The sequence below is a fragment of the Python bivittatus genome, unplaced genomic scaffold (genome assembly GCF_059951505.1).
Source record: "Python bivittatus isolate LINGU-HERP-01145 unplaced genomic scaffold, Pbiv_v1 ctg000010_np1212, whole genome shotgun sequence".
In the NCBI taxonomy this organism is placed as follows: Eukaryota; Metazoa; Chordata; class Lepidosauria; order Squamata; family Pythonidae; genus Python; species Python bivittatus.
In genome coordinates this window covers 2,143,766-2,169,128 of record NW_028277029.1, presented here as the reverse complement: position 1 = coordinate 2,169,128, position 25,363 = coordinate 2,143,766, and the positions used below count along the sequence as shown (strand labels likewise).

The 25,363-nt window shown below is 44.4% G+C and overlaps 2 protein-coding genes across 3 annotated transcripts in view; one reads left to right on the top strand and one right to left on the bottom strand.

Annotated features, from left to right (window-relative positions):
- The first annotated feature begins 708 nt into the window (after positions 1-708).
- BCL2L14 (BCL2 like 14) lies at positions 709-12,322 on the top strand. Its single transcript, XM_007435797.4, has 6 exons — positions 709-869; positions 5,105-5,592; positions 6,653-6,826; positions 8,853-8,923; positions 9,937-10,212; positions 11,501-12,322. Exons 2-6 carry the CDS (start codon positions 5,133-5,135, stop codon positions 11,540-11,542), a joined length of 1,023 nt encoding a protein of 340 aa, XP_007435859.2. The 5' UTR covers positions 709-869; positions 5,105-5,132; the 3' UTR covers positions 11,543-12,322.
- A 6,171-nt stretch (positions 12,323-18,493) lies between these two features.
- Positions 18,494-25,363, bottom strand: part of LRP6 (LDL receptor related protein 6) — a 72,763-nt gene continuing 65,893 nt past the window's right edge. For both annotated transcript variants that reach the window (XM_088146911.1, XM_088146965.1), the window contains exons 21-23: positions 24,891-25,027; positions 23,588-23,685; positions 18,494-23,168 (exon numbers count right to left, since the gene is read on the bottom strand). In XM_088146911.1, the coding sequence (XP_088003037.1) occupies positions 22,877-23,168; positions 23,588-23,685; positions 24,891-25,027 (527 nt within the window). In that variant the 3' untranslated portion in view covers positions 18,494-22,876. The remainder of the gene's footprint in view (positions 23,169-23,587; positions 23,686-24,890; positions 25,028-25,363) is intronic.

The following is a 25,363-nucleotide window of genomic DNA, read 5'->3' as shown; positions in this document are numbered from 1 at the left end:
TAACGAGTGCTAGGTTGGTCAAAGATGGGAATATCTTCCAACAATGTATAGTGAAAGTATAGATTTTAGGTGTTCAGCCAGGCAGCGACTGCATTGAAAAGGAAAAGACCATGGCTGGTATCTCCAGGGGCATCAAGGCTTTGGAGACCAGTTGTTGGAGGACAACAAATATTTTCTGTTTTGGTGGAGGCTGTTTTATTGAGTTGTTTGTTTGATTTATATTCCACCTTTCCTCCAGGAGTTCAAAGTATCTCACAAGGGACTCTCTCTGCAGATTATGCCAAAGCAACAAAGGCTGGGCTGAGAGAAGGAGAGTCACCCAGGGGGTCTCCATGGCTGATGGTCCACCATTGGCCCACATTGCCACTATTTCACCACATTGCTTAGATCAGGGTTCCTCAACCTTGGCGACTTGAAGATGTGTGGACTTCAACTCCTAGAATTCCCCAGCCAGCATGCTGGCTGGGGAATTCTGGGAGTTGAAGTCCACACATCTTCAAGTCGTCAAGGTTGAGGAACCCTGGCTTAGATGACCCTCACCCATGTCTTTTCCAGAAGCATTCGTCTGGTGCCAGGGTGCCCTTTGGTTTCAAGCCAAGTCAGACTAACGCCTTGGGTGCTGTTTAATTTCTGCTTGAGCATGTTTGGGTAACTCCACCCTTCAACCTTTGACTGTACAAAACTGATGAGGAAGTGAAAGTTGTTCTACTGTTTCTTTTCAATTCCTTATATTCGCTGTTGGATGCACAGTTGAAACGGGAGACATTCGGTTTTATCAATCCTGAACCATTTAGCAATTTCATAGGCAGACCTATAGGGAAGATCAGGGAAAGACTTCTTCAAGACCATTTGGGCACTAAAATCCACAGGTAATTGCTTCAAATTATTAATAATGAAGAGCTAAATCTGAATGTTGGGTTTGTTTAAACCTGGATGGTAGATATCCTCTTGGGAATTTTCTTATATTGAGGTCACCAAGAGAAGCAACTTCTAGCCAGGCTGAGGAAGGAAAACTCTTGGTGTGGTTTCAGAATGATCCGGACATTCACTGGATGTTCTACTCCTATTATACAGGACTTCCTCTTGAGGAGAGGTGGCAAACAAGCTAAAATGTTGCTGAAAGCTTCTTTTGCAAAACGTGGGGTTGACATTCCTGGCAGTGGGAAGCTGTGGTCCTTCCTTTTGCCATTTTTTGTAGGAAGACCCCCCACCCCAAATGATATCAAGGTCCCCTGTAAAATTCTGGCACTGCTGCTGGATGACTTCTCAAAATCTTTCTGAAGACATTTGTTGCCTTAAACGAAGGCTGCGTTTCTGAGTTGATTCTCCATCTATTTATCATTTTAGCTGCATATCCTTTCCTGTGGCACTTACTCAAGCCTTGGATCCTTTTTATTCTTTTAATGTTTTTGGTTTAACTTGGAATCTTCCCAGAGAACTTGGGTTACTGGGCTGGAGGAAAATATCTCTAAGAAGAAAGTGGGTGTCCTTACAGGCAAACCCTGCCAACAGGTGGGAGAAGCTGAGAGGATGCCATACAACATCCCTACTCTCTGTGTAGTCTTATCTCCCCCCTCCCCCCCCCCCAGTTGAATGGGCTCTTTGAATGTCTTTGGGGATGTCTTTATTGATTCCCTCCTCCATGGCTGTCACCAGAAGCAGATTCCCACTGTATCTCCATGTGAGTCACTGGTCTATTTTTATTTGCATTATAATTAAAATTCTCCTAGCCGCTGTTTTTCTCCTAGGAAGAATTTCTTGAAGTATCACCCTTAGGTCCCGTGGAGGGGAAAGCCTTTACAGAGAACCAGTCTGAATGTGGGGGAGGCAGGAAGAGGTATAGATCAGAATTCTGCATGAGTCACTAATTTATACTTGCGTGAAAATGAAAAGTAACGGAAAAGAGCTTCCTGGTGGCTATTGAAATTATATAAGCTCACAGGATTTGTTGGAAAAAGCTTCTTAAAGCCAGAGGAGCACTGCCAGAAAAGTAGTTGGCAGTTCTACGTAGAAGAAATATCGGAAAGCGTTTGATTTCTCAGAAAGAAGAAGTGCAAAGGAAGGCCGGTCACGTCACTTATGCAAACTGGCACAAATTAGTGTTTGCACTTTGAACAGAATGTCTAGCAGATAGATCAGATCAGAGAGCTGGTGTAAGAAGGCTGATATGCCTAAAATAAATAAGCTGCTATTTACCCTAGGAGTAGCTTGCTAGCAGTTTCATTTTAGCTTCTATAAAATGAAAGAAGCAAAGGGGTCAGAATTAACAGACAGAGAATGGGGAACTTCTATGAAAACGGGAGCTTCCTAGGCTTTTCAGGAGTGCCGTATTGTGTTCCTTGCGATGAACATCCCAAACAAAGCAGATTTTTTTTTAATTGGGTGCACGATTTGGAATGTATGGAAATATTAGGTATGGATACATCAGTGAATTAATTTACCAGATAGACCTATTTTTCCACACCAGCTTGGTCTGGAGGAGCCTAGCATTGGATCAGTACAGCTCAAGTCTCACTGAAGGTGGGCTGTTTGGAAGAGCAGACCCTTGTATTTCCATGTAAAATCACAAATAGGTTAACTTTTTTGTTTTATTCAGCTGCCTTGAATGGGTTGGTTGGGCACACCAGGTGGTGAAATCTGCTGTGGCAACCATCTCTCTAGGTGGGGAACCCCTGTGCCACATTTCAGAGAGCTGAGCGTTTGATTTCCAATGGCTCTTATTGTTGTTTGCAAAGAGGAGAGAATTAGGGTTTCCCATCCTGAATATGGTGGAATCGGATGAATAAGGAGAAAATATAAGGGACTCCCTGAAGTTCTCTTTGAAATAAATGCGTGGCTCCCCACACAAGCGATTAGATGACTTTGATATCACCTACGAGACTTTTTTTTCCCAGGTGACCACAGGTGTGTTTTGGAAGCATCCCTCAAATCTGAATCAGAGTGTGAAAAATACTGTGCTGTGTGAGAAAATTTCTCATCATTTGTCGAGACTTTGGCTGCTGAGTAATACCTTCTAAAAGATAATTGTAACTGAACGAATAATGGGAACTTCAGGGGTGCCCGCAGGCTCAGAATTGAATCTGGTTTGAGATGGAGTGCAAGAGAGAGACCCCAAAATGCTCCTAAGTGTTGGGGGTCATATTTAATCCGACCCAGCTGAAATTCTCAGGCCAGCTCGTCTTTCCCAGATATTCCCAGCATGAGAATTCAGACATGGGATTAATACCAGTGATATGTTATAGCTCAAGACTCAAACCTCCTTTTTATCCTAGTGTTATATACCAATTGCCCAGGTCAACTCTTGGAGCACTTTCCCGTTGAAAAGTTTAGAACAGATCTCCTCATTATAGTTCTTGAAAAGAGAGGATCGTAATGGAATTAAAACTTTGTCCCATTGGAGGCCCTTCGGTTGTCCATGGGAGGGGAGTCAAAAAGCCAAGATGGGAGCCCCGATGGCTTAACCTTTTTGAGCCTCTCCATGCACACCCCAGACACCAGGGGCCATTGGTTCCAGCCCTTGAAAATCCAGATCAGCAAATGCAGAGGGACCAAGTTTGGGGAAGGCAGATAGCTGGAACTGGGCAAATTCCTCCATGGCTCAGTGTCAACTTGCGCAATAGCTGCCGTGGGTCTTCTAAATTCCCAAAGAATGCATGTTGTTTTACAGCTCTTCCTCCTCCTCCCCTTCCTGGTTCTCTTGGGCCGGGCTGTGATGTAAAAAATGTTGCTTTCCTGCACCCTCTTTGCAAACTTTCATTACAAGTTTCAGCCTGTCCTTTTAGCAGATTATTGAATATACAGTGTCCTATGTAACTCCTTTTCTCCCCTTTCTTTTTATTCTAATTTAAACCTGAAATGTAACACAATTCAAAATGTAACACAAGATAATGATGGTTGTCATTTAAGCAGGATGGGGACCTTTAGCCACATGCAAAGACATCTGTTCTTCACTTGTTCATTCGTGTAATCACAAATTATTTTTTGTCACCAACTCTCAGCTTTTGGAGAAGCGGTAGACCATCATTCTGGATATTTTTCCTTTTCTGATTGCATGCAAGTGGGAGTCTTAAAATGGAAGGAAGTAGGGAAAATGTGGCAGGAAATTACTGAATCACAATAAGCCCAATAAACAAGGAATCCTGGCTTATTAGGAGTAAATGGGTTAAAATAGATTTAAAGGCACCTGGCTTGATTGCAGTGGGTGAAAACCAACCAAATCAGGCTACACTACTTTATGTTGTGTAAATCAGTTTGAGAGTTCTATATAGCCCTTAGAGACAATACAGTATATAAATATTAAAAATAAAGAATGCTGTCCTGCTCACTCCAGGATGCACAGAGAAAGTGGGGTTAGAGGCCAAGAGGGCTTCCTAAATGTTGTAGGACCCGAGCTAGCACAGGAAGGAAATGTGAAAAGGAAAGCAGAAGGGGGATTTGACCAGGAGGCTCTGTTTGAAAGTGTGAGTCAACAATAGGCGTGCGGAGAAGGCAGAATGTCAGGGCTTGTTCCTAGGAAGGTAGAACTCAGACATAACCCAGTTTGGAAATAAGCTCTGTGGCTTCCAGATAAACACAAGTTGGCTTGGGCTACAACAAAGGTAAAGGGCAGGAAATAAATTTTGAGAAAATAGAGCTTGTTTTTCCAAGTTGGGAACTTTAAGATGTGTGGACTTCAGCTCCCAGAATTCCCCAGCCAGCATCCCAATTCTGGGAGCTGAAGTCCACACATCTTAAAGTTCCCAACTTGGAAAAACACTGAAATAGACGATGCAGCAAATGCCTAAGAAGAAAGACCCTCATACATCCATGGTCCATGGGGAGGGGTCAAAAAAGTCAGGATAGTGGCTGCAACCATGTGATTGAAGCCTCACCTTTTTTTAAAAAAAAAAATCCAACCCTTCGGAGATGCCACCTTGGCTTCTTCTGACCGCCCTTGCAGCTGAGCGGTGGATCGGAAGCAGAGCATTGGCTAATTATCATTCGTTGTCTTGACATCTCAGAATGTTCATTACGTTCCTCAGCTCAGAATGAAAAGAAAGCAGTAAAAAAGAAGGAAGAGGGTAAAAAACTTAGAACTGACTCGGATTTTCTTATTTTGCTACAGAGCATAAGGGCCTGAACGAAACTGCAGGATGGACAAAGAATACAAGAAGAGTTTGGACAACATGGAAGACATCTCTTTGGAGGATGCAGACAGAACCAGCGTGGAATACAGGCTTCTCATGGTCTACGCGCAGCGGCGACTGTCTGCGAGTAAATACGGGCAGCTATTAGAAAGAGAAACCAAAGCCCAAGAAGAAAGCAGAGAGTCTGCGCAAGCCGTCACTCCAGCCAAGGAAGAAGTGACCCTTCAAGAAATTTGTCTGGCAGGTGACAAACCACTTGCCCAATACAAGGAGCAGAAGAAGGTGAAGAAGAAGAAGGCGAAGAAGATGAAGACAAGAGCCAGCTGGAAGTGCATGTGGGTTCCTCCTTGTCTAAGACCACAAGCAAAAGACCCCAGGACCCCAGGGGTATTCCGACCACACGCCGAGCTCAATGGCTCTTTCGTGCAGCCGGAGGCCAGGGTTGAAAGTTTACCAGATGGGCAAAGTAGGTTTCCTCTAAGTCGGCCGGCATAGGCTGGATTAGTTTTGGGAGCATAGCAGCCTTTCTTCAAGGCAACCTTCCCAGAACTTGTTTCCGATAACAGTTTAGGCGGCAAAGCCAATCAATGGTACGAATTAACTAGGGCATTAACTCTTCAGATCAGCTATTTCAATATTGTCCTCAGATTCTTGGAGCGAACATACTTTTGCCAACCCATTGTAAATCAGAATGGCATTGGGTAAGCTTGTTCAGATCACACCTCAAAGTTTTATTATGTTCCATCCATACTAATGTCCTTGGCGTGTTTCTAGTTCCGCCCCACCCAGCCACACACACCAAGGATATCATTCTGATGTAGAGTCAGGTAGGTCCACAAGACATGGTCAAAAAAGTCAAGATGGCAACTGCAACGTGTGATTGAAGCTCTGCTGGTCTTTTTATGTACAACGAAAACAGGTGGATTTTCAATCGCATCATTGCTGCTGCCATTTTTGATGTTTTTGACTACACTCTTTTGTACACATTTTTGCAACACCCCTGTGTAGAGTAATGAGTTATTGACCATCTATGCCTACAGCAAATTAGCACATTCTCAATATAGCCTTTGCAATAACAATGGCGTTACGTTTATTGTTTGATTTTTAAATGTAAATTATGGACACAATTTTCTTTAAAAAGAGAATATTTCTCTTCACCATTCTCTTCATTCTCAAAGGAAGCTTGGATTTTCTGTGGTAAGAAAAAAGAGAGGAGCAAACTGATGATAATGGTGGGTGGATGATCCCCGCCCACCCAAAAAATAATGGTTTGGGACTAGCCGCTCCAAATGTACAGTATGAAAGATTTCTTCTTTAATCTTCGTGGGCCATTCTCCTTTCCCGCCAAAACATTGCAGTGGTGGAGCCAAAGTGGATTAGGAAATGGCAGCCGTGCATTTTTCTGCCATAATGACTAATTGTATCTTTGGGTGATGCAGCAAATTGTATGTTCCTGAATAATGCATTAGCTGAAGGGAGATTGTTTAATGGAATTATTCCACTCTTATTTTGTTTTGCTTTCTTAGATGACTCAGACGTCTCCCATTTGGCAGATAGACTTGCTGAAATAGTGGATAATTCCAGATTTCCCTCTGGAAGGAAGACCTTCCAAGTGGTGGATCGTACGTTGAGTCTAGAAGAAGATGGTGGCTGGGCCAGCAAGCCATTCTCACAACAACAAGGTGGTGTTGATGGAATAGGTAAAGCACTCTTCCTTCATGGCATCACAGCACATTTGTTTTGAACTTCTGTCTTGGGGGCATTTCTTCATACTGATTTCCTGTTCATGGACATTCACAGTCCCTTTTCCACATGGGCACTGCCGAAGATTCCCATTTTGACACAAGTTCTAGAAGATGCGTAAACCTGCTTTCTGCACTGCCTCATAGCAGTTCAACCCATTTTAACACAACCATTCTCCACATATTTTACTGTGGGCTCTTGAACACAAGCAATATTCACAGCACATGCACGTTTCTTAGGCTGTTGTTGAACTGGCAATTGAGGGACTTCTAGGTCTTTGTTTCCAAGCCATGGCTAGCTCGGTGGCACTGCCATGGAGAGGCCACCCTGCTTAGGTACTTGAAGCAGCTAAAATAAAGGACGTGGGAGGGATGGGTTGGCAAGAATATACATTCCGTATCATTGGCCAGCTGGTTGGGGTGGCTAAGAGGTGGAGCAGGCACAGACCCCTCCCCAGCTCCTCCTGTAGAGAGGAGAAATCTGTATTAGAGGAGGAGGAGGAGGAGGAGGAGGAGGAGGTGGAGGAGGAGGAGGGCGGCTGAGGTTTTCAATTGCATAGATGATACGGTGACAGATTAGTATAGATAGGCTGGAACTGCTTAGGAAATCAAGGTAGATGTTACAAGAGCCAGAATTGGCCTTCATAGGACCAGGCTGGGTCAGGGCACCTCTGCTGGCCAGAGAAGGCTGCCTCTTCCAGCCACTTCTGCTTTCTCCTGCAATCAGTGGAGACGGTCCCCTGAGCAGCCAACCCGAGCTCTCCCTCTTGTGCCCCTGCAGCCAAGCTGCCCCAGAGAGGCCTCTCTCAGCCAGCCTGGAGTAGCAAGTGTGGCTCATGGAGGATCCAGGCAGGGCCCCCTTTCTCTGGAGGGGACACCTGGCCTCACTTCAGATTATCAGTCTGATAGCAGAACCAGGGATGGTCAATACCATCCCTAGCATAATGGAAAATAATACAATGCTTCCTTAAGCCACCTGTACTTGGTTTTCCATGAGGGTTAGGCTTATAGCTGGTCTATTTCATTTGAAACAGACCAGGATTTTCAAAGCTACCGGGTGGAAGCTCAAGCCATCTTGGCGCCTTATTTACCATTATTTACAGATCAACTATAGTTTCAACTGGGAAACTGTCAGCATCTTAGACCAAGCTAAATCCAAAAATGTGGGGGAATTCCTGGAAGCTTGGCATTCAGACAAGGCAGCCATCAACAGGCACATAGAGACAAACCATGCTATTCAAAAGAGACAATAAAAAGGAAACAAAAAGATCAGAACACCTCCTTGCCAGCAATCAACACCCAGATAAGCAGGGATTAACACCAGGATTAACACCAGACAACCAGTCAGGCAGTAAACAATACCCTAATCAAAGAACTACCAACGCAGACAGACAATCAAGCAGTAACCAACAGCCTAATTTAGGAACTAACACACCAACATGGACAAGGCAAGCTACTGCAGAACTTGTTAGATTAAAAAAATATCCTGGAATCCCTTAACAAGGGGCCCAGCTTGAGGGATCGGGCGCGTTCTTTTGTTTCTGCCCTTACTCTCTCCTACAATCCCATCAAGTTCTTGAGGAGTTCTTGCTGGGTTCCATGGAACACGATTTGAAAAAAGAAAACCAAGCCTGGCCTAGACAACTTGTTGAGGAAGTCTGTCTGAGTTGGTAGTATATAAACAGGGAGCAAACCCCACTCCCTTCTAGCGCTGAAGATGTCACCTAGCCAGGTAACGAAATATCTGCAAGAAAACAACCAAGTTCAGAGAGCCCCAAGCACTCCACCATTATTTACTATTTGTCCAGTAATCATTTCTTCATGGAGAAAATCTATCTACGGGGTCACCAGGAGTCGAAAACACCTTGACGGCACCTCTTCTAATAGCGGCTTGCCAAAGCATTACAGTTGTCCAAGAGCTTTCTAATTTTACTTCCTGTGTTAAGAAAAGAAAATGAGCTGGTTATTTTTATCTTTTTACCAGATAACGAAGAAAAGATTATCGATGCGATTGTTGCCTTGTTACGGAAGTCAGGAGATGAGTTGCAGGAGAAGGTAACCCACCTGAGGTCGCAGGGACTCCAATGCTCTGGTCTGCACATTAACTGCAGAAGCTTTCATTTTGCTCCTTTGTTCTTCTTCATTTACAATCTGGCACGTGGATTTCAGTGCTGTCTTCTCGAAACCTGTCGTGTAAAAGCCAGGTATAACCTTCTTCCCACATGGGAAAAAGCCCTTCCCTTGAATTCAGAAAAAGCAGGGAGCAATTTGGAGCTCCATCAGATTCTCCAGCCTTGGCCCATCAAAGACAAAAATCTCCCAAGAGTGCAAAAATGGGTAATCTCTGAAATACGTCATTGCACCTTGTTGGTGTTCTTGGTGTTGGTGTTGAGCACAATATTTTTCCAAAGTTCCCTTATGTGAATTTTCAGCTATCGGAGCACCTGAAAGTATTTTCCCTGACCTACATTCAAAAGGTGATTTCAAAAAGTCACAGAGTTTATAATTCTAGACACCCTTCCTGGGAGTAACTTTCATTAAAACCTTTGGAATAGCCACGGATAGGGACACGTTATTTAGATGGAACAAACTGTCAAAAAAGTCCACTCTTCTGAGGAGGGGGGCATCAAACAACCTAACTTATGGGTGAGGGTGGAATAAAATATGGAGAGAGACTTAGGTAAGCAGCTTTGAGCTCCCACAGAAATATAATAGGATATAAATTTGATACGAACGTGGAACCTGAGATGATAGGGCTCAAATCTTCCTCAAGCATCAAGTCAACTAGACCAGGGGTTTTCAAATGTTTTCAGGCTGCAGAACTTGTAGGTTAAAAAAAAAAATCCCGGAATCCCTTATCAAGAGTCCCAGTTTGAGGGATCGGGCATGTTCTTTTTGTTTTTCGCCCTTACTCTCGCATACAATCCCATCAAGTTCTTGAGGAGTTCTTGCAGGGTTCCATGGAACACAATTTGAAAAAAGAAAACCAAGCCTGACGAGACAACTTGTTGAGGAAGTTGTCTCTTTGTGCTGGCTAATATATAAATGCCTTCTCTTTCCTCTTCCAGATTCAAAAGGATAAGACCTTCTGTCAGCGTGTCTGGGATATGATGGCCTCCTATACCTTCTTCAGGAGAGTGACCGACCGGTTCCTTGAGGAGCCACCCATAGATTCCACAGTGAATTCTGAGGATCAAGTTAAGAGGATCAAAGTTGCATTAATTATGGAAGCCACAACCAAACTCCTTGTAATGGACAACCATCCCATGAATCTTGTGCTAGGCTTTGGAGCAAAATACCTGCAGGAAAACTTCAGCCCTTGGATCCAAAGTCAAGGGGGATGGGTAAGAGTCTAAATCAGTGTTTCTCTTGGTGGCTGGGGAATTCTGGGGGGGAATTCTGGGAGTTGAAGTCCACACATCTTAAAAGTTGCTGAGGTTGAGAAACACTGGTCAAAACGATCTTGAACCATGTGTTCTTAGCAGCTGCTGTCTGTTGTCCTATGAGAGACAGTCATACTTGGGTACTCTGCCATCTGTAATGGGCACCAACTTCTAAAGGAAATCAGTGAATCATCAATATTATTCCTGTGACTGCATATGTTTTCATGAGCTCATTCAAGGAGAATGTAGCTAAATGAATTGAACAATTAATTCTTCTCAGAGGACTCCAAGAATGGTCAACATGAACTCATGGAAGAGGAGCTTTTAGGAGCTTCTGGTTATGATGAGTGTATATCTGAGGCAGTAGGACAACTGCTGGAGATCCCAAGGATTAAACTTTGGTTAATCCATTGATCTTAGCACAATATTCCAGTGTAGTTATGCTGCAAGACTTAAAGGGGGAACCAAGGCACCTTATGGTTTCATATTCACTCCACAGAGTATCGAGAGCTATGGCTGAGCTGAAGGGAGCACATGCTCTTCTCAACGCCACACGTTTTGCCATATTATGATCTGCCATTGCGGTTCTTCTCCCTTTCTCAAGAAGAACCTTCACTTCACAGTAGCATCCTTAGAAAGGTTTCTTTCAGGCCAGAGAGAACCTGGGGAAGAACTTGGTATAGTATCTCCAGCTTTTCTTGGAATCTGTATGAAAAAAAGGTTCTCCGTGTTACATTCATCTAAGAAAATTTTAGAAGGTATATCAAAAAAAGGGAACACAAGGGCCTTGCACATGCGTATGTGTGACTTATTTATTTATTTATTTATTTATTTATTTATTTATTTATTAAACAGATTTATATGGCTGCCCAGCTCACACACAGTGACCCTGGGTGGCTTACAAAATTAAAAACCCATAATACAAAAAAACAATAACCCTCCATTAGATGTTACCTAGTTGGGTATTGAAACATCTGCAAGAAAACAACCAAGCTCAGAGAGCACCAAGGACTCTACAGTTCAACCCTGAGCTACAGATATTAGTTTGCTTGGTACTTGGTAACTCCTCTCAAGCCCTGATGAGTGGCATAAGAAAGAGGAAGGCTCTTACAGATGGCTCACAATAACCTATCAGTTGAGAAGCATTTGTTGGGGTGCATTCATGCTTCTGACTCAGTACTTGCTGTGATCTTGCAAGAAAACTGGAAACAGTTATAATCCCACTGATCCCATTTCTCCTTCATTTCAGGGAAAAGCTTTAAGATTACCAGACCAGGAAGAAGTTGAATGATGAAAGGAGACCTTCTTCAAGAGCGTTGGTTAATACGGAGCAAGTGATTGGGATTAGTCACTCTCATGATTGCTTTCAATATTTGTAGATGATGGTTTACGGAATCTTTCGTAAGACTAGCAACCGCAGCACTGGATGTCGTGGGGCAAAGACCAGGGTCTGCAATGGCTGACGCTGTCTTAGTCCTGCTCAGCATGAGCATGAGATGAAACAGCCACGTGCCTTTACTATCGGAGGGCCCAGGAGCCTTCCGACGGAATGAAGCTACTCATTTTTCAGCTTTGTCTTGTGGATCTCAGTTAAGCATGCAACTCATCCTACAGCCTGGACGAGAGCTTTAGGGCAAGAATGGTGGCTGCCTTGTGCCAGGCATGTGAAGACAAACCTTGGGCTGCTGTGACCTCCTTTCCCTGGGGGTGTCTGGGGGGTGGGGGTCCAAAAAGACAAGATGGCAGCCCATCTTGACTTTTTGGATGTCCCTCCCTCTATCCCTGGGGTGTTATCAGTGTTGCTTATAAACTGCTGCTTACCTTCTAGCTCTTCAGCTTAATGAATTAGATGCTGTCTTTTTTAGTTGAATAAATCTCTCAGTGACTTTCCTCGGGAGGGTTGGTACAAGTGTAAATAGAAAACGACACAATGACTTTGGCCAAAGAAGGTGTACTGTTGATGGTATACCTGGATCTGGGTCTGAAAGCGATTAACCTAAGAGACAAAATTAGCTTAAGCCATGGTGATTGATTTCGATGTACGTAATTAATAAAACAATACAACACATGACTTCCGTTCTTCTTTGCATTTTCTTATTTCGTTGCGGTGTCGGGTGAGCTCTGTTCTTCCTTCCTTGGTACCTTAAATTTCAGCAAACCAGTCTGTAATCTCGTTGACCATCTCTTCAAATTCTCTCCAAGATGAACGTTGCTTTCTGGGTTTTAAAGCGTTATTGATCACTGTCTTAATAATTAGGTATTTGAAGAGTCACAGATTTGTAAAAGGAGCTCATTTGGATAGTTGTAATTATCATCATCATCATTGTTGTTGTTCTTAGCATTTGGCCCGCTGGTCTTGTTTAGTACTCACAAGAAAAGCTATCCATGCACGATGGGAGGTTTTGTTTTTCCACCACTTTGTCACAGGGCCTGATGCTCACTGGGGCGCAGAGGTAGGGACTGGCCCAAGGCCACCCACTTGGCTTCATGCTAAGGGAGGACTAGAACCTGCATCTCCTGCTGTTCATCCAGCACCTTCACCACTAGACCACACAGGCTCTTGGACTAAGGGAGGGACTGGCCCAAGACCCCCACTGAGATGCCATGGCTGGGGCGAACTAGAACCCAGGTCCCCCCAGTCCTAGTCCAGCACCTTCACCACTACACCATGCTGGCTCTCTCAGTTACCATCATTATTGTGTCACTTACGTAAGAAACCAATTGCAGTTTTAGCATTAAAAGAAAACCGAAAGAGCATCCAGAACAACGAATCCTCTGCAGTTGCCTCTGCTTACACTGAATTGGCTTGGAAGATGGAGCCTTGTTACTCAGAGATGTAATACAAGAAACCTCACATTAAGGAATCGCTTGTGGTTACGCACAGCCATAACAGACATTTTATAAGAAACCATCAGAATGAAGAAGAGCCAGGAAATGCAACAGGATTGGAGAGACCATAATCTTAGTACCAAAGTTCAGTTTAATTTGCCTGAGGACTGAGATTTTTCGCAGAATGGGTAGAAGTGATTCTTTTTTTCCCCTCCAAATCATGAAATGGGGTTCTGGTCAGCTGCTAAATCCTGCAGTTACTAAGTTATGGAAGAGCCCTGAAAAGGTCAATTCAGTATGCAGCTGCAGGGAGAAAAGGCTAACTCAACATAGTAGTATTAAGAAAGTGAGAGAAACATTGTTGGAAGTATTATAATGCTTCTAGGTCTCGCCCTCCCAGCTTTATCCTGGAGGAGATCATGAGATTTTGCCAAGGACCACATTAAAAAAAGCTTTAGGAAATATATTCAAGAGCAAGAGTCAGTCAAAATCCAGATATTTTACTGAAGCCATTCCACAACTGCAAAGGATCATGTCCTCAAGGGTATTGTTTGTGAGAGGAGGAGGCCATCCATGCATCAGGAATCCCACACAGACCCAAAGCAAAATGGGGCAAAACGGTCCAGAAAAGAAAAACAGTCAAATTGTTGTCCTTAGGATGTCCAACTGTGCAACTCATGCCTACTCTGCTGGCTGAGGAGGCTTGATTGAAATACTTTTTTTTGGGGGGGGGGGGAGGTTGGATTTCTTCTTCCATTTTTCTTTAAAGTATCTCAGAGATAGGCAAAAGGTTCACAGGGGAATCCCACGCCTGTGTTGAAGTACTCAGAACCACAGCAAACCATGCAAAGCACCTTCTGCATGTGGGAAAAGCCACAGGGCTTCCTTGGAGTTCTGGCTTGGCTGCTGCTGCAGGAGAAACCTACAAAGGCAGGGGGATAATAGAGTGTCCTCAGAAGCTGGGAAGCACGTGGCTTCTTACTGTCCAACCTCCCTTTCTGGGAGAGAAAATTCAGGAAAGAAACAGGGCAGATGGATAGGTGAGCTGCTGATTTCCCTGCTTCTCCAGAGGCCAGCCAGATGGTCTTCTTGCTCACCTTGCCTCATCCCACCCAAATCCCAAAGATCAGCCACAAACACTGCAGGAGCAAGTGGGGGCTGAAAGAGCCTGAAGTGGCTGAGTGCCGAGTCTATGTCTGTGTGAGTGGAGGCTGAACTTAGAATCTAGATTATCCAGAGTTGGGCTGAGAGACCGTTGTCAGCCAGTTCTGTTTTGCTGTTCTAGTCCTGTGGCTGCCACGGAGGGCAGAAGCCTCCAACCCACCTTTTGCACAAATGTAGGAGCATAATCAAGCCCAGATAAAAGTTCTACTGGTGGGAAGGGTAGATGACCTAGACACAGAGATACCATCCCCTGGACAGGACTGTCTTCATACCTGTTCAGGTGCTTGGACTGAACTCAGATTGCCACCCTCAACTCTGGCAGCGAACCCTGTTGCCCAGCTGACCTCCCTCTTGAGGCTGCTTCTGAAGACTGCCTAGAAATTTAAGTTGGTGCAAAATGGTTCTTAGTTCTCACATCGTTCAACTTCTCCGCTCTTAAGATGGTTTTGGGCCAAGTCCAGGGGCTGGCTTTGACCTCTTAAAGGCCTGAGAAGACCTAGACAACCAATGCACTTCAAACCTCGGGGCAACGGCCCTTGCAGGGCTGTGCTCTATCAAGTGTGCAAGTAGACATTAAGGGAGGCTGTTCTCATAGAAGGCATCCGGGGGGGCTGAACGCTGTGTGCACCTGGTGAAGGAAGGAGGTGAGCCAGACAGGCGATTCTCCCAAGGGTGAAGAGAATGTGGAAGCCCATCCTCCTCCTCCTCCTCTTCCACCCTGCCTTTCAAAAAACCACCATGGGCTGCCAAGGGCTTTCAGCGTATCTGACTCTGCCCATTTTTCTGCTCAGTTTGCATTCTGTGAGCACGTGCTGCTTCCTGTTCTATGCCGTGGGATTCAATTGTCTCTTTTAATGCACGCTGTTACTTCCTTAAAACAACCCCAAGGTCAGCTTATTCATTTCTGAATAAAGATACAGATGCTGTTCAGCTGAGCTTGTCTTCTGGTGATCGTATCCATGCAGTCTTCTTGGCAGCATTATGCAAATAGCTTGCCATTTCTCTCTTCCAGGCTAGCCTCTCCGCATCGTCCGTCCAAGTATTAACCCTGCTTAATTTCTGGCAACAGTCAAAGCTGGCTTTGGTGCTGCCACCTACTGTAAAATTAGAATTTAAGGGAGTCTCAAACCCAGCTGGAGAAATTTCTGCTTTCTCCAGAGCACACAGTTCCCTTGAAAAATGGCAGGAGTGTCTGCAATCAGAGCCCTGCCTTGCTGTGTGTGTTGCAATGCTTTGATTGTACCGTTGTGGCTTCCTTCTTGACTTTTTCGACCCACAGACAGCCCTGAACAAAGGGAAGAGCAAGTCACCCATTTTAAGTTTGGCTTTGCTCCATAAATGGAATAAATCTTTTATAAATTGTACACAACCGTTATTGGTGAGGATAAGAATGATTTGTTCCTTATTTCAGTGGAAATGTGTATAAGAACATCCACACTTAAGGTGGTAGGTAATCCTTTAAGAAATTGACAAATATCTTGGGCTATCAGGAACAAGGCATGGCAAACTTTCAATAATGTTCTAGTTAGCTTTAATGATGTGAAACAGCAAGACAGGCCCTTATGTAAATGTTGGTGCTTGCCAAGGAAAACAGAGTGCGGAAATGGTGAACAGGACAACCAGGCAGAAGATCAGGAGAACGTATCTGTAAGCACCAACTGGAAGTCAAAAGGCATGATACTTATTTAGTAATCTCCTCCACACAGACAAGTAGGGTATAACTTCAGCTAGGTAAGAGTCGAAATTTTAGAACAACCTGGATTGAAAAATCCAAGAGATTCTTCGAAGAATGGCGCTCTGGCCAAGCCAAGGTCAACAGACATATAGACTTAAACCTATCTATGGGCCTATCCAAAGACAATCAAATGCTTCGTTCACATAAACTGCTACCACAGATGTTTCCCCCAATCACTTATAACCCACGTGGTAGAAAGAGACACCTAACCCTCGCCACCCAACAAGCCTGACTTCCTAGTCTCTCCTGCACTGATGATATTGCTTAGCATGTTGATAAAAAGCTTGCAAGCCCAAAACGTAGCCCAGAGTATCACACAACATCCCAAGCTTAAACTACACGTATCCTCTACTATTGCACTTACATAGAGTTTTCCCCAAAAGTGATGTGGAACTTGAACTGAAGATTGCTTGAATTTTACTATGCGCTTGAGTAAAATTATACTCTGGCGGGTATTGAGTTTTGGAGTCTGAAAGAAACGAACCAACCTGACCCGTGCCAGGATCGCTCAATCCTTCTTCCCTGCCATGATGTACCAAATTCAGTCTGGTTCCATCTACGCTTATTGTTACGAGGACGGTTCTTTTATCTAAGCCAATTCAGTAAAAGGAGGCCCAGTCTGTATTTGCTATTTCATTTAATATGCTGTAACTATCGGAACTGCCAGAGGAAAATGGAAGCCATCCATTTGGGGGGAAAAGAGCCCAGCATGTGTTTCCTTTGCTGAAACGCGTTGCCGTGACTTTCTGACCCTCTTCTTCCCACATTTGTTTCAGCTCTTGAAACACGCGCTCGCATTCGCACGCCTGCCCTTCCTCCCCGGTCCTGATCTTCATTTCTGCTACTTCTCGTAACCTGCGTGGTGGCGGGGCAGGGATACGTGAAGTGCCGCGTGCACGTTTAAACTGCATCAGTCTGTTGCAGAAAAAAATAACCCTGTCTAATTGCTCCATACATACATACATTTCATAGTCCTCAAGGTGCCATGCCAGGATTCCACAAAAGGGCCCCAAATCACATTCCGTGTCCTTGACAGATCTATAATAGCCCTCCCCAAATCAGCAAAATAGAACTTTTTTATTGGCAAAACGCTTATTCCCGAAAGCAATGACCAACAGTATAAACGCGTAAGACACGATGAAGTATCTGCATGTGTGTGTATATGGGTCAGCATGTCTACACACACACGCACACGCACACACACCCATACTCCCACCCCAATGTTAAAGCTCAGAAAAACACTGCAGAGCAGCTAGTTGGGCAAACTAATCAGAAAGCTTTTTCCTCTGGATGCAGTACTTACATTTGAGTAACTTTCACTCTTGCTCTATGGTTTCTCTTGCTGTTCATGTTGTAGATGAAGTTAGATTCTAGCAGCGGCTTTTTAAAATTTATCATCATTTACAAAGCAGCAGGAAAATATGCGGTGCAAACATGGAACGATTGTTCTGTCCCGCTTTTGCACGGGGAGTGCATTGGAGTGGGTGGGACCCAGGGCCGCGTCTCAGAACATGTCTACATCAACCTTGCCTCGGCTCCGTTTCTCAGCCTCAGCGACTTTAAGATGGGTGGAATTCAACTCCCAGAACGCCCTAGGGTGGTCACTAAAATTGAAGACCAAGGGGCTGACCTTGAAGGTAGTCTGAAAGCCCCAACCAACATGGTGACCCAACCGTGCTGGCCAGAAACAGCCGTTGTCTCTTGTCAGCCAGGGTTTCCTCTTCCACTCAACTGTTGCTGGACCTTGTACTGCTGCTCATGAAGCCCTTCATGGTTTGGGGTCAGAGTATCTGAACGGGCAATTCCTCCCCTAGTTTCCCACCCCCAGTTGGAGAAAGGGATCCTTAGAGGCAGCAGCTGTTCAAAACTAGCCCCTTAAGTGAAGAGGAGCAGCTCCGTTAGCCATCAAAGGCTGCCGAATTTTAAATTCTCTCTTGATTGTTAATTTTCTTCCACTGCTGGGCGGGTGTTTCGATTTTTCAGAGCTGCTGTTTGCACTAACTCCTTCGATTGCCATATTGTTGACCTCTAGACCTTGAAATGCACTGGAATGTGGCCCGTGTATTTTTGGTTTCTATTTTTGGGTGCTTGTTCGTTATTAAAAGCATTTTATCTTTGGTTTGAATTTTCTGTTTCAGAACACGTTTTAGCAAGCAGGTTACGTATTGCAGATCATCTTGACAGACTTGGAGTTAAGTTCTCGAAACGAAGCCGTCTTGGAGGCAGCGTGCCCTTGCCGATCCTCTTCCATAAAGGGAGGCTTCAAGTTTTTAGACAAGCTATGAAGAGAGGAATGTCTGTGTGTGTTGCACGTGTGCACAGCGAAGTGAAGATGGTGGCTGCAAGCATGCAACTGAATCCTTGCAATTTTTCTACGTACGCTGCATTGTTTCTGCCGAGATATTCATTACACAGAGCGACCTAATTTAGCTGTTGTATCTCACTTTTTCCATTTATTAGCTTAAAGCTAAACCCATTATGCCATCAGTGCACTGAATAGATTTTCTGACCAAATTTATTATTAAAAAAATCAATTTATTTATTAGAACTCCATTTATAGTAATAAATGAAAAAAAAAGGACAGGGAACTTTGTACAAGAGTTATGTACAGCTTGCAAGTAAAACATTATTTATTTTACAGTACAAACATTAGCGAATCAAGTGAGCTGGGCTGACCAAATGTTGGTCATCATCGTATATCCTTGCAAAGCACCATCATACAGACATTTATGAACGTATTAGTTGGATTAAAAAAAAAGAGAGAGTTAACGAAGTTTAAAAGCTAACAAAAACAAAGCAAGAACATTCAAAGGTTAAAAAGCAGCAAAGGATCCTTCATTTAGACACAAGATTTGCTTCAGTCTCTTTGCTCAGAGCTTCCTCACCATTTCCCCCAAATTGGCTAAAAAAATGGCACAAGACCCAGACTCCTTTTTCATTTGGGGTGGGGAGGAGACTGGTATAAACCTCCACTTTCAATTTCTCGTTGACATCCTCTGCCACTGTGAATCTTCCTTCCCTAGTTTCTTTCTTCCTTTTGGAAGTTAAAAAAGGAATTTCTCTACAGCGATTTCCACGGACAGCCTTGGTTGAACGTATTTACAGTACAAAAGTGGTCCTTGGGATCAAATTAACCAATATCCAAAGCTAATGAAAATATGTCAGTGTAAATCCAGAACCTCCTTTTTAGGCCCATTCAGCACGAAGCTAGAATAATAAAAACATATTTTACATCTCTATGAGGTGTTACAGTGTTGAAACACTGCATTTTCCCATTTAAAAAAAAATCCATTCCTTTATAAAGATTTAACTACTGGTCAAGATGTTTAACTATTCCTTTCATATTTTAAAAAGAGTTGACACATTTAAAACCCTTAAGTAAAAGCTAGCAACGTTATTACCATGTTTCAATGGATTCTTACAGATCATATTTATTTAAAGCAATTAAAAATAATTCCAAGTCTTTTAAAATGAAATAATATTGCTTTACTTACAGAGAATGTGCCCCGGGAGGGTCTATTTCAAGAAAAAGCATTTTAGAACTAGTTTTCCTAGCTTTATGTGTTCACCAAAGCAAATTATTCACTCTTTAGAATCCAAGAGAAGATGAGGAGATGCAAAATGTTGAAATGAGGTAAGACAGCTTTCCTTGCCTACGGACCTGCAGCTATCACACATTTGATGCGTGCCACTAAAACTATGGGTCTGTGGCCAATTGAAGATTTTCTTCAAGGAGGGGTGGAATAAATGGGAGGAGACCTGTGCTCGTCCACATCAAAACGTGGTATCTGCAAAGGGTTAGTATATTGGTTTTACAGCTTTTGATTGAATCAGACTAATCAATAAAATTCATTGTTCTTGTTGCAAAGGGTTAGTAGGTCTCTCTTCAGTACTTCCTGATGCTTCTTAAAAGTCTGAGAATGACTCTACGGTTGGGTTCTTAAGTGTTCTCTGAGCTTGGCTGTGCACAGATGATGTGACCGAGCCTGGTGAGAAGACCAAGGACCCCACAATTCAAGTCAGAGCTATTTATGTTCTCCACCACTGGAATGGATCTGCTACAGGGCTCTGCAGCTTTTGTCTCCCTGCTGGGAGCAAACTGCTATTGGGTGAAACAAGAAATTCTGGGGAAATGAAGGCGTGGAGGAAACCTATTTAGATTTGCAAATCAAACCTTAAAGAAAGACACCATTTCATTACGTTTGCATGGAGCCATCTGAACAGCAACTAAACCGTGGGAATCCTTTGCCTCAGTGGGGGTAACTTCTGGTTCACAAAGACATTAAACAGGTTTTGGAGATCCTTGGTGTGACTCAAGGCAAGAACCACCTTACAGGAGAAAGTGGCACAGAGACACTTTGGCAAGAGAAAAGATCGCTGCTAACACAAGCACATTTCTGAACTGACAATGCAAAGTTCTGCATTCCCCACTGCAAGTTTGTTCATGCCAATTCAATCAGAATAGTGCGCACTGAAAGAGAGATACAACAATGAGAAATTAATTCTCTCCAGCACTGTTTCACACATCTCGTGTTTCAGGTGACCCTGTATCTTTTGGACTAAAGCACTGTTTTTCAACCCCCAGAATTCCCCAGCCAGCATGTGTATTTATGCACCCAGAAGGGTTTGAAGACACGTGCCTCAACTTCAGAAAACAATTCCACAAAGTGGCCATAAATTAGCACAAAGTGGAGCAACGACATTTCCCAGGGAGTGTCTGAAATGTCTGTATCCTCTTCAGTCCCAAAGTTTGCAGTTCAGAGCGTCCTTAAGAAAAGATTCAGCTGCTCCCTGTCTGCAAACCAAAAAAACTGCACGCTGCAATCAAGGAACTGCTGGAGTTGGAGAGCTTCTCACATACTTTCGGGTAACATGTCATGAAGACAACCTAGCAACCTCTTTTTATCATCGAGATTAAAAAAATCAACAGCACACGGAGCTCGGAAAATACTTCGACGAAAAGGAGGTTCGGAAACAGGCATTCACAGTGGTTCAGGCTTAAGAAGTGAACTTCTGCCAGACAGCAGGGAGCAGCTTGTTGGAGTCACACGCTGCAAGGACTGGCCTCGGCTGGATCAACACCGCCCCAGCGAGAAGGGGCATTTCCGATCACGGATGCATCCAGACTGAAAAAAGCGTTCGCATGTTGCTCAATAAAGAAAAATGGCATGATTTAAAATACAAGCTGTACGTGGCGATTAAGTGCACCTAGAGTCACGGGATGTACTGCAAGTATATAGGTCTTCCTTTACATTAAAGGAAGAGCCCAACGTTAATTTTTATAAATATGCCACCTATATGTTTTATTCTTTGATTGTGTGCTTAAAAAAAATAGGGCACCTGTTTGGGGACACGGAAGCCTACTGAAGCTGGGAGAAGTGTTTTTTCCAGATGCAATTACCCTCGTCTCAAGTCTGAAAACATTACTGACCTGGTAGAATTCATCCGATTGCACTGGCAGGAAGAAACGAAAAGACTTTCTCGCACACGCCCATAAGTGCGCAGGCACACACATTCTCGCAAAGAGCCCGCTCATCAAGGACTCAGACCCCAGGACTCTACTCACGGTGAGAGAGCAGCAGCGACCCAGCGGTACGTCTGCTCCCTCTCCTGCAGCCACAGAAGTGAAACTCTTTTTGAAGAAAAAGAGAGCACGCCAACTCCCGTTCATGGAGACGGATGACTTTTCCAATCCCACAAGAGGCTGTATCTTGTGTCAGAGAAGGAGTGTGCGTGGCCTAGCTCAGCTCGATCCGTTCCCCATCTCACGACAAGCAAGTCCTGAGGTGCAAGCGCCAAGCGAACAGCCTCCCCACTAAAAAAACCAAAGGCACGCAGCTCTGCGCTGGCGCGCCGCGTCTGAAAGAGGTGCAGCAAGGCTCGGCTTCTCTACTGGGTGGCTGCTTCATAAAGAAGCTGCACATTTTCCTGGGCTCGGGTGGGATCCCCACAGGCTCAGGCCCACACGTGGCCGACTAAAGGGGGAGGAGGCCAACAGAGTGCCGCAAAGTTGATCCACGTTGCTGCCGGCTCCTTAATTCAACTGTGTGTTTTCCTGGGGCTCGGTGGCTACTCGCCAAGGCCAGGAAAAGGCACTGTTTCCTTATGGAGCTGCTCACAGGTAGCGAAAGTGCCCCCACTCCAGGTCAGAAGCATCCTTGCCCACGTTGGACCCAACGAGAAGACGTTTCTACAGCCTTGGACAAAGCCACGCGCAACACAACGGTGGAACTTCAAAGCAGGGACAAAGAGCTGGGAACCCAGTACGTTTGGGACAATTCAAAGGGTGAGAATTAAAGGAAGTGTTCAGAAGCGTGTGTGAGCATGATGCTTTTAGTGCTCTAACAGCTCCATTTTTGTAGAAAACAAAGCCCTTGGTGTACCGTTAGTGATCTGTCCCAACAGCTTTCTTCAGGTTTAACTCTGGCCCATCAGAGTTAAAAACATTCAGTTACTCAACTCTTTGCAGATATTTTTTAAACGCTGCTTGGTCATGACGGTCCTTTCATTCTTTTCCTTGTCTCTTTTTTTCCTTAAAAAAAAATCATCTTCGTCTTTTTTTTTATATTTGGCTCATTGACAGCAACATCTCCTGGTCTTTCCACACTCAGTCCCTTCACTGATTTAAGGCATCTTCTTGTGTTCCATTTGGAAAAATAATAATTAAAAAAAACTCTGTATACAAACTTTAAAAATTTCTTATGTCACAAAGCAGCAATCTCTGTTTTAGGAAAATATATAAATAACCTCTTCACTCCCTCCCTCTCCCCATTCTACAAAAGGCAGCCTCCCCATTTCAAATACTTTAACTGTACACAGGAGACCCTGCCCTCACGTCCTCAACAGGGGCAACGCTATTTACACAGCTGAGCTGGAAGCAGTCCGGGGGGGCACCTCTCACGAGGAATCGGTGCAAGGAGAAGGTGGCGGGGGGTAGAGGTGGTGCGTGTAGCTCCGTTCTGTGTACGGGGATGGCGGGCAACTCTCGTAGTTCTCCTCTGCCGACAGGTACTGGCTGCGTGGCGTCGGGGGCGGCGGCGTGGGCTCAGAATCGTAGTTGAGATCGCTGGCATAGCCTTTGCCCCCCATCGTCATCACCCGCCGGCTGGGTGCGTAATCACTGTCACAAACGTCTGTACTGCATGGGGTAGTAGGAGGTGCAAAATGGCGGTAGCTGTAGGGCCTGTAACTGGACAGAAAACATTAAGAGGCACGTAAGCACGAACTTCTGAAAACAACTGCAGGTCTTCTCGAGCCATGCGATGTGTCACCCGCGGCCACTGAGGACCAAATGCCTTTTGGATGGACTTCCTCTTACAGAGTGAGCGGCGGCTCTTAAGTTAAATGGAAAACCAAAATGGCTCCACGTGCGTCCCCCGTCAAGCAGGCTTTTAAAAACAGAGGATGCTCCGTACTTCCGTGGCTGCTGAACCAGGTCTGTCTCCCAGCAAACAAGCAGGGAGAATTTCACACGTTCAGCAGAAACCCTTACAACGGGCCCTTCTTTTCTCCAGATGCGATACAAATCACTGCCGCGGACCGGCCGGGAAATATCCCGAACCCGTCTGCAAGCGGCCCGAAACTCAGGCTGGGGACGTGGGGCCTTACCTGTATGATCGGTGTGTAGAAGGGCTGTTGGAAGAATAGCCAAACTCCATTGTGTAACGGGAGTCCTCCGTGGCCGGTGATGGAGGAGGGTTCAAAATCTTTAAAGGGAGGACAGAGGGAGCGTCAGCGTTAAGAGAACCACAATATTGCGCTAAGGGAATATTTTCTGCCATCCTACTAGGGCTGAGCGCTGAACCGGTTTGTTACATATACTACAGTGCTACTTGTAGAGGTATTTTCTTTTCATTTATTTCATTTACATCCAGATTCCTTTCCCTCTGGTGTAACTACAAGCCATGTTTCCCACTTGGATCCTGACCACCTCCAGATCAATTTGCGTTCCGTGTCCCTGTTCCTTTCAGCTGGAATTGAATCCTTAAGGGAAATATTTATTTAATAACCTTTTAAGTCACTCTTCTACTGAAGACCCAAAGCAGTCCACAGAGAATAAAGCAAAACGCATCAACAATTATAGCTGTTCATTCTCAGGTCCCATGATAATCTTTCTTGCAGTATGTTTTCTTCAAACGACATTAAAACAAACACAAAAATGTTTATTTTACTCATTCTATTCATTATTTTCTCCCCTTCCTTCTTGAACCACCCATTCTTCATAAATAAAATTTAATCTGGCCAACAGAGTAATTTATCAAGATAATTTCGCCACAGCCAAAAAAACCCTCCATCAATACAAATTAAACTTTATATATTAGTGAGCATCACGCTCAATTACTCCACTGGATCCCCAGAAGCAAGCCGGAGCTCCCACACTATGCGTACCACACTGTCCTTCCCACAGGGATGCCTAACCATTTCATTTTTTTCCTGCAATTTTAAGCAAATGCTCCAATTTGCACTTTTTGAAAGAACATAAAAACAAGACATACTTTGGGCTTCATATTTGTGGTAACTTTCTTGGCACAACCCCCAAACCAAAATACAAAGTACAGAGGCATCTTAGTTGTTTTTCTGACCAAGAGATCAGAGTCTTCCTTCTGCAAGACCTTACTGGGAAGCCATGAAAACAGTTGTCAGGTTTCCACCAAGACCCTCTGCTCATTATTAATTGTTTCAGGTTTGGCTTTCTGTATTTTAAAATTTGTACTCATATTTTATTGGTCTGGAGGAAGGAAGGAAGGAAGGAAGGAAGGAAGGAAGGAAGGAAGGAAGGAAGGAAGGAAGGAAGGAAGGAAGGAAGGAAGGAAGGAAGGAAGGAAGGAAGGAAGGAAGGAACTTTATTGGATTGCTTTTGTTTGCGTTGAGAATAAATCTCACAGCTTCAGATACCAGAGAAGTCTCTTACTGGAGGGAAGTAGGCTCCTTTGATGCTTGAAGAGCTGCTGGAGGATGCCCCGGTAACGTGAGCTCTGTCGTAAGGTGGGCCGCTGCTTCCTGCCATGATGCTAAGCGAACTGATCACAGACTTGCCACGGGACATTCCTAAAAACCAAAGAAATCCAGTTAAAGGCTTGGAGGAGAAGCTATTTATTTAAGCATCAAACGTCCAACCCAATTTAACAGCAGTCCTGTTTGCTTCATGGTCACGATGATGCGGGGGCCATGCTGAAGAGTTCCTCCTCACACATTACGCACTTCTTCACAGAGACCCAATTCCAAATACTGGGGAAAAGGAGGGGACAAGACCAACAGCAGAAAGACCAGCACTGCAAAACAACTCTGCCTGCAGCTCAGAGACTCGATCCGGAGGAGAGCCCAGGGCAGGCTTTGTGAGGAGCAAAGCGGGGCAGATGTAGATCACCCTTCAGATCTACCTCC

Coding starts and splice junctions, on each gene's coding strand:
- BCL2L14 (XM_007435797.4), top strand. CDS start 5,133: ATGGACAAAGAATACAAGAAGAGTTTGGACAACATGGAAGACATCTCT. Junction 6,827..8,852: donor AGGTGGTGTTGATGGAATAG/GTAAAGCACTCT, acceptor TCTTTTTACCAG/ATAACGAAGAAAAGATTATC. Junction 8,924..9,936: donor GAGATGAGTTGCAGGAGAAG/GTAACCCACCTG, acceptor TTCCTCTTCCAG/ATTCAAAAGGATAAGACCTT.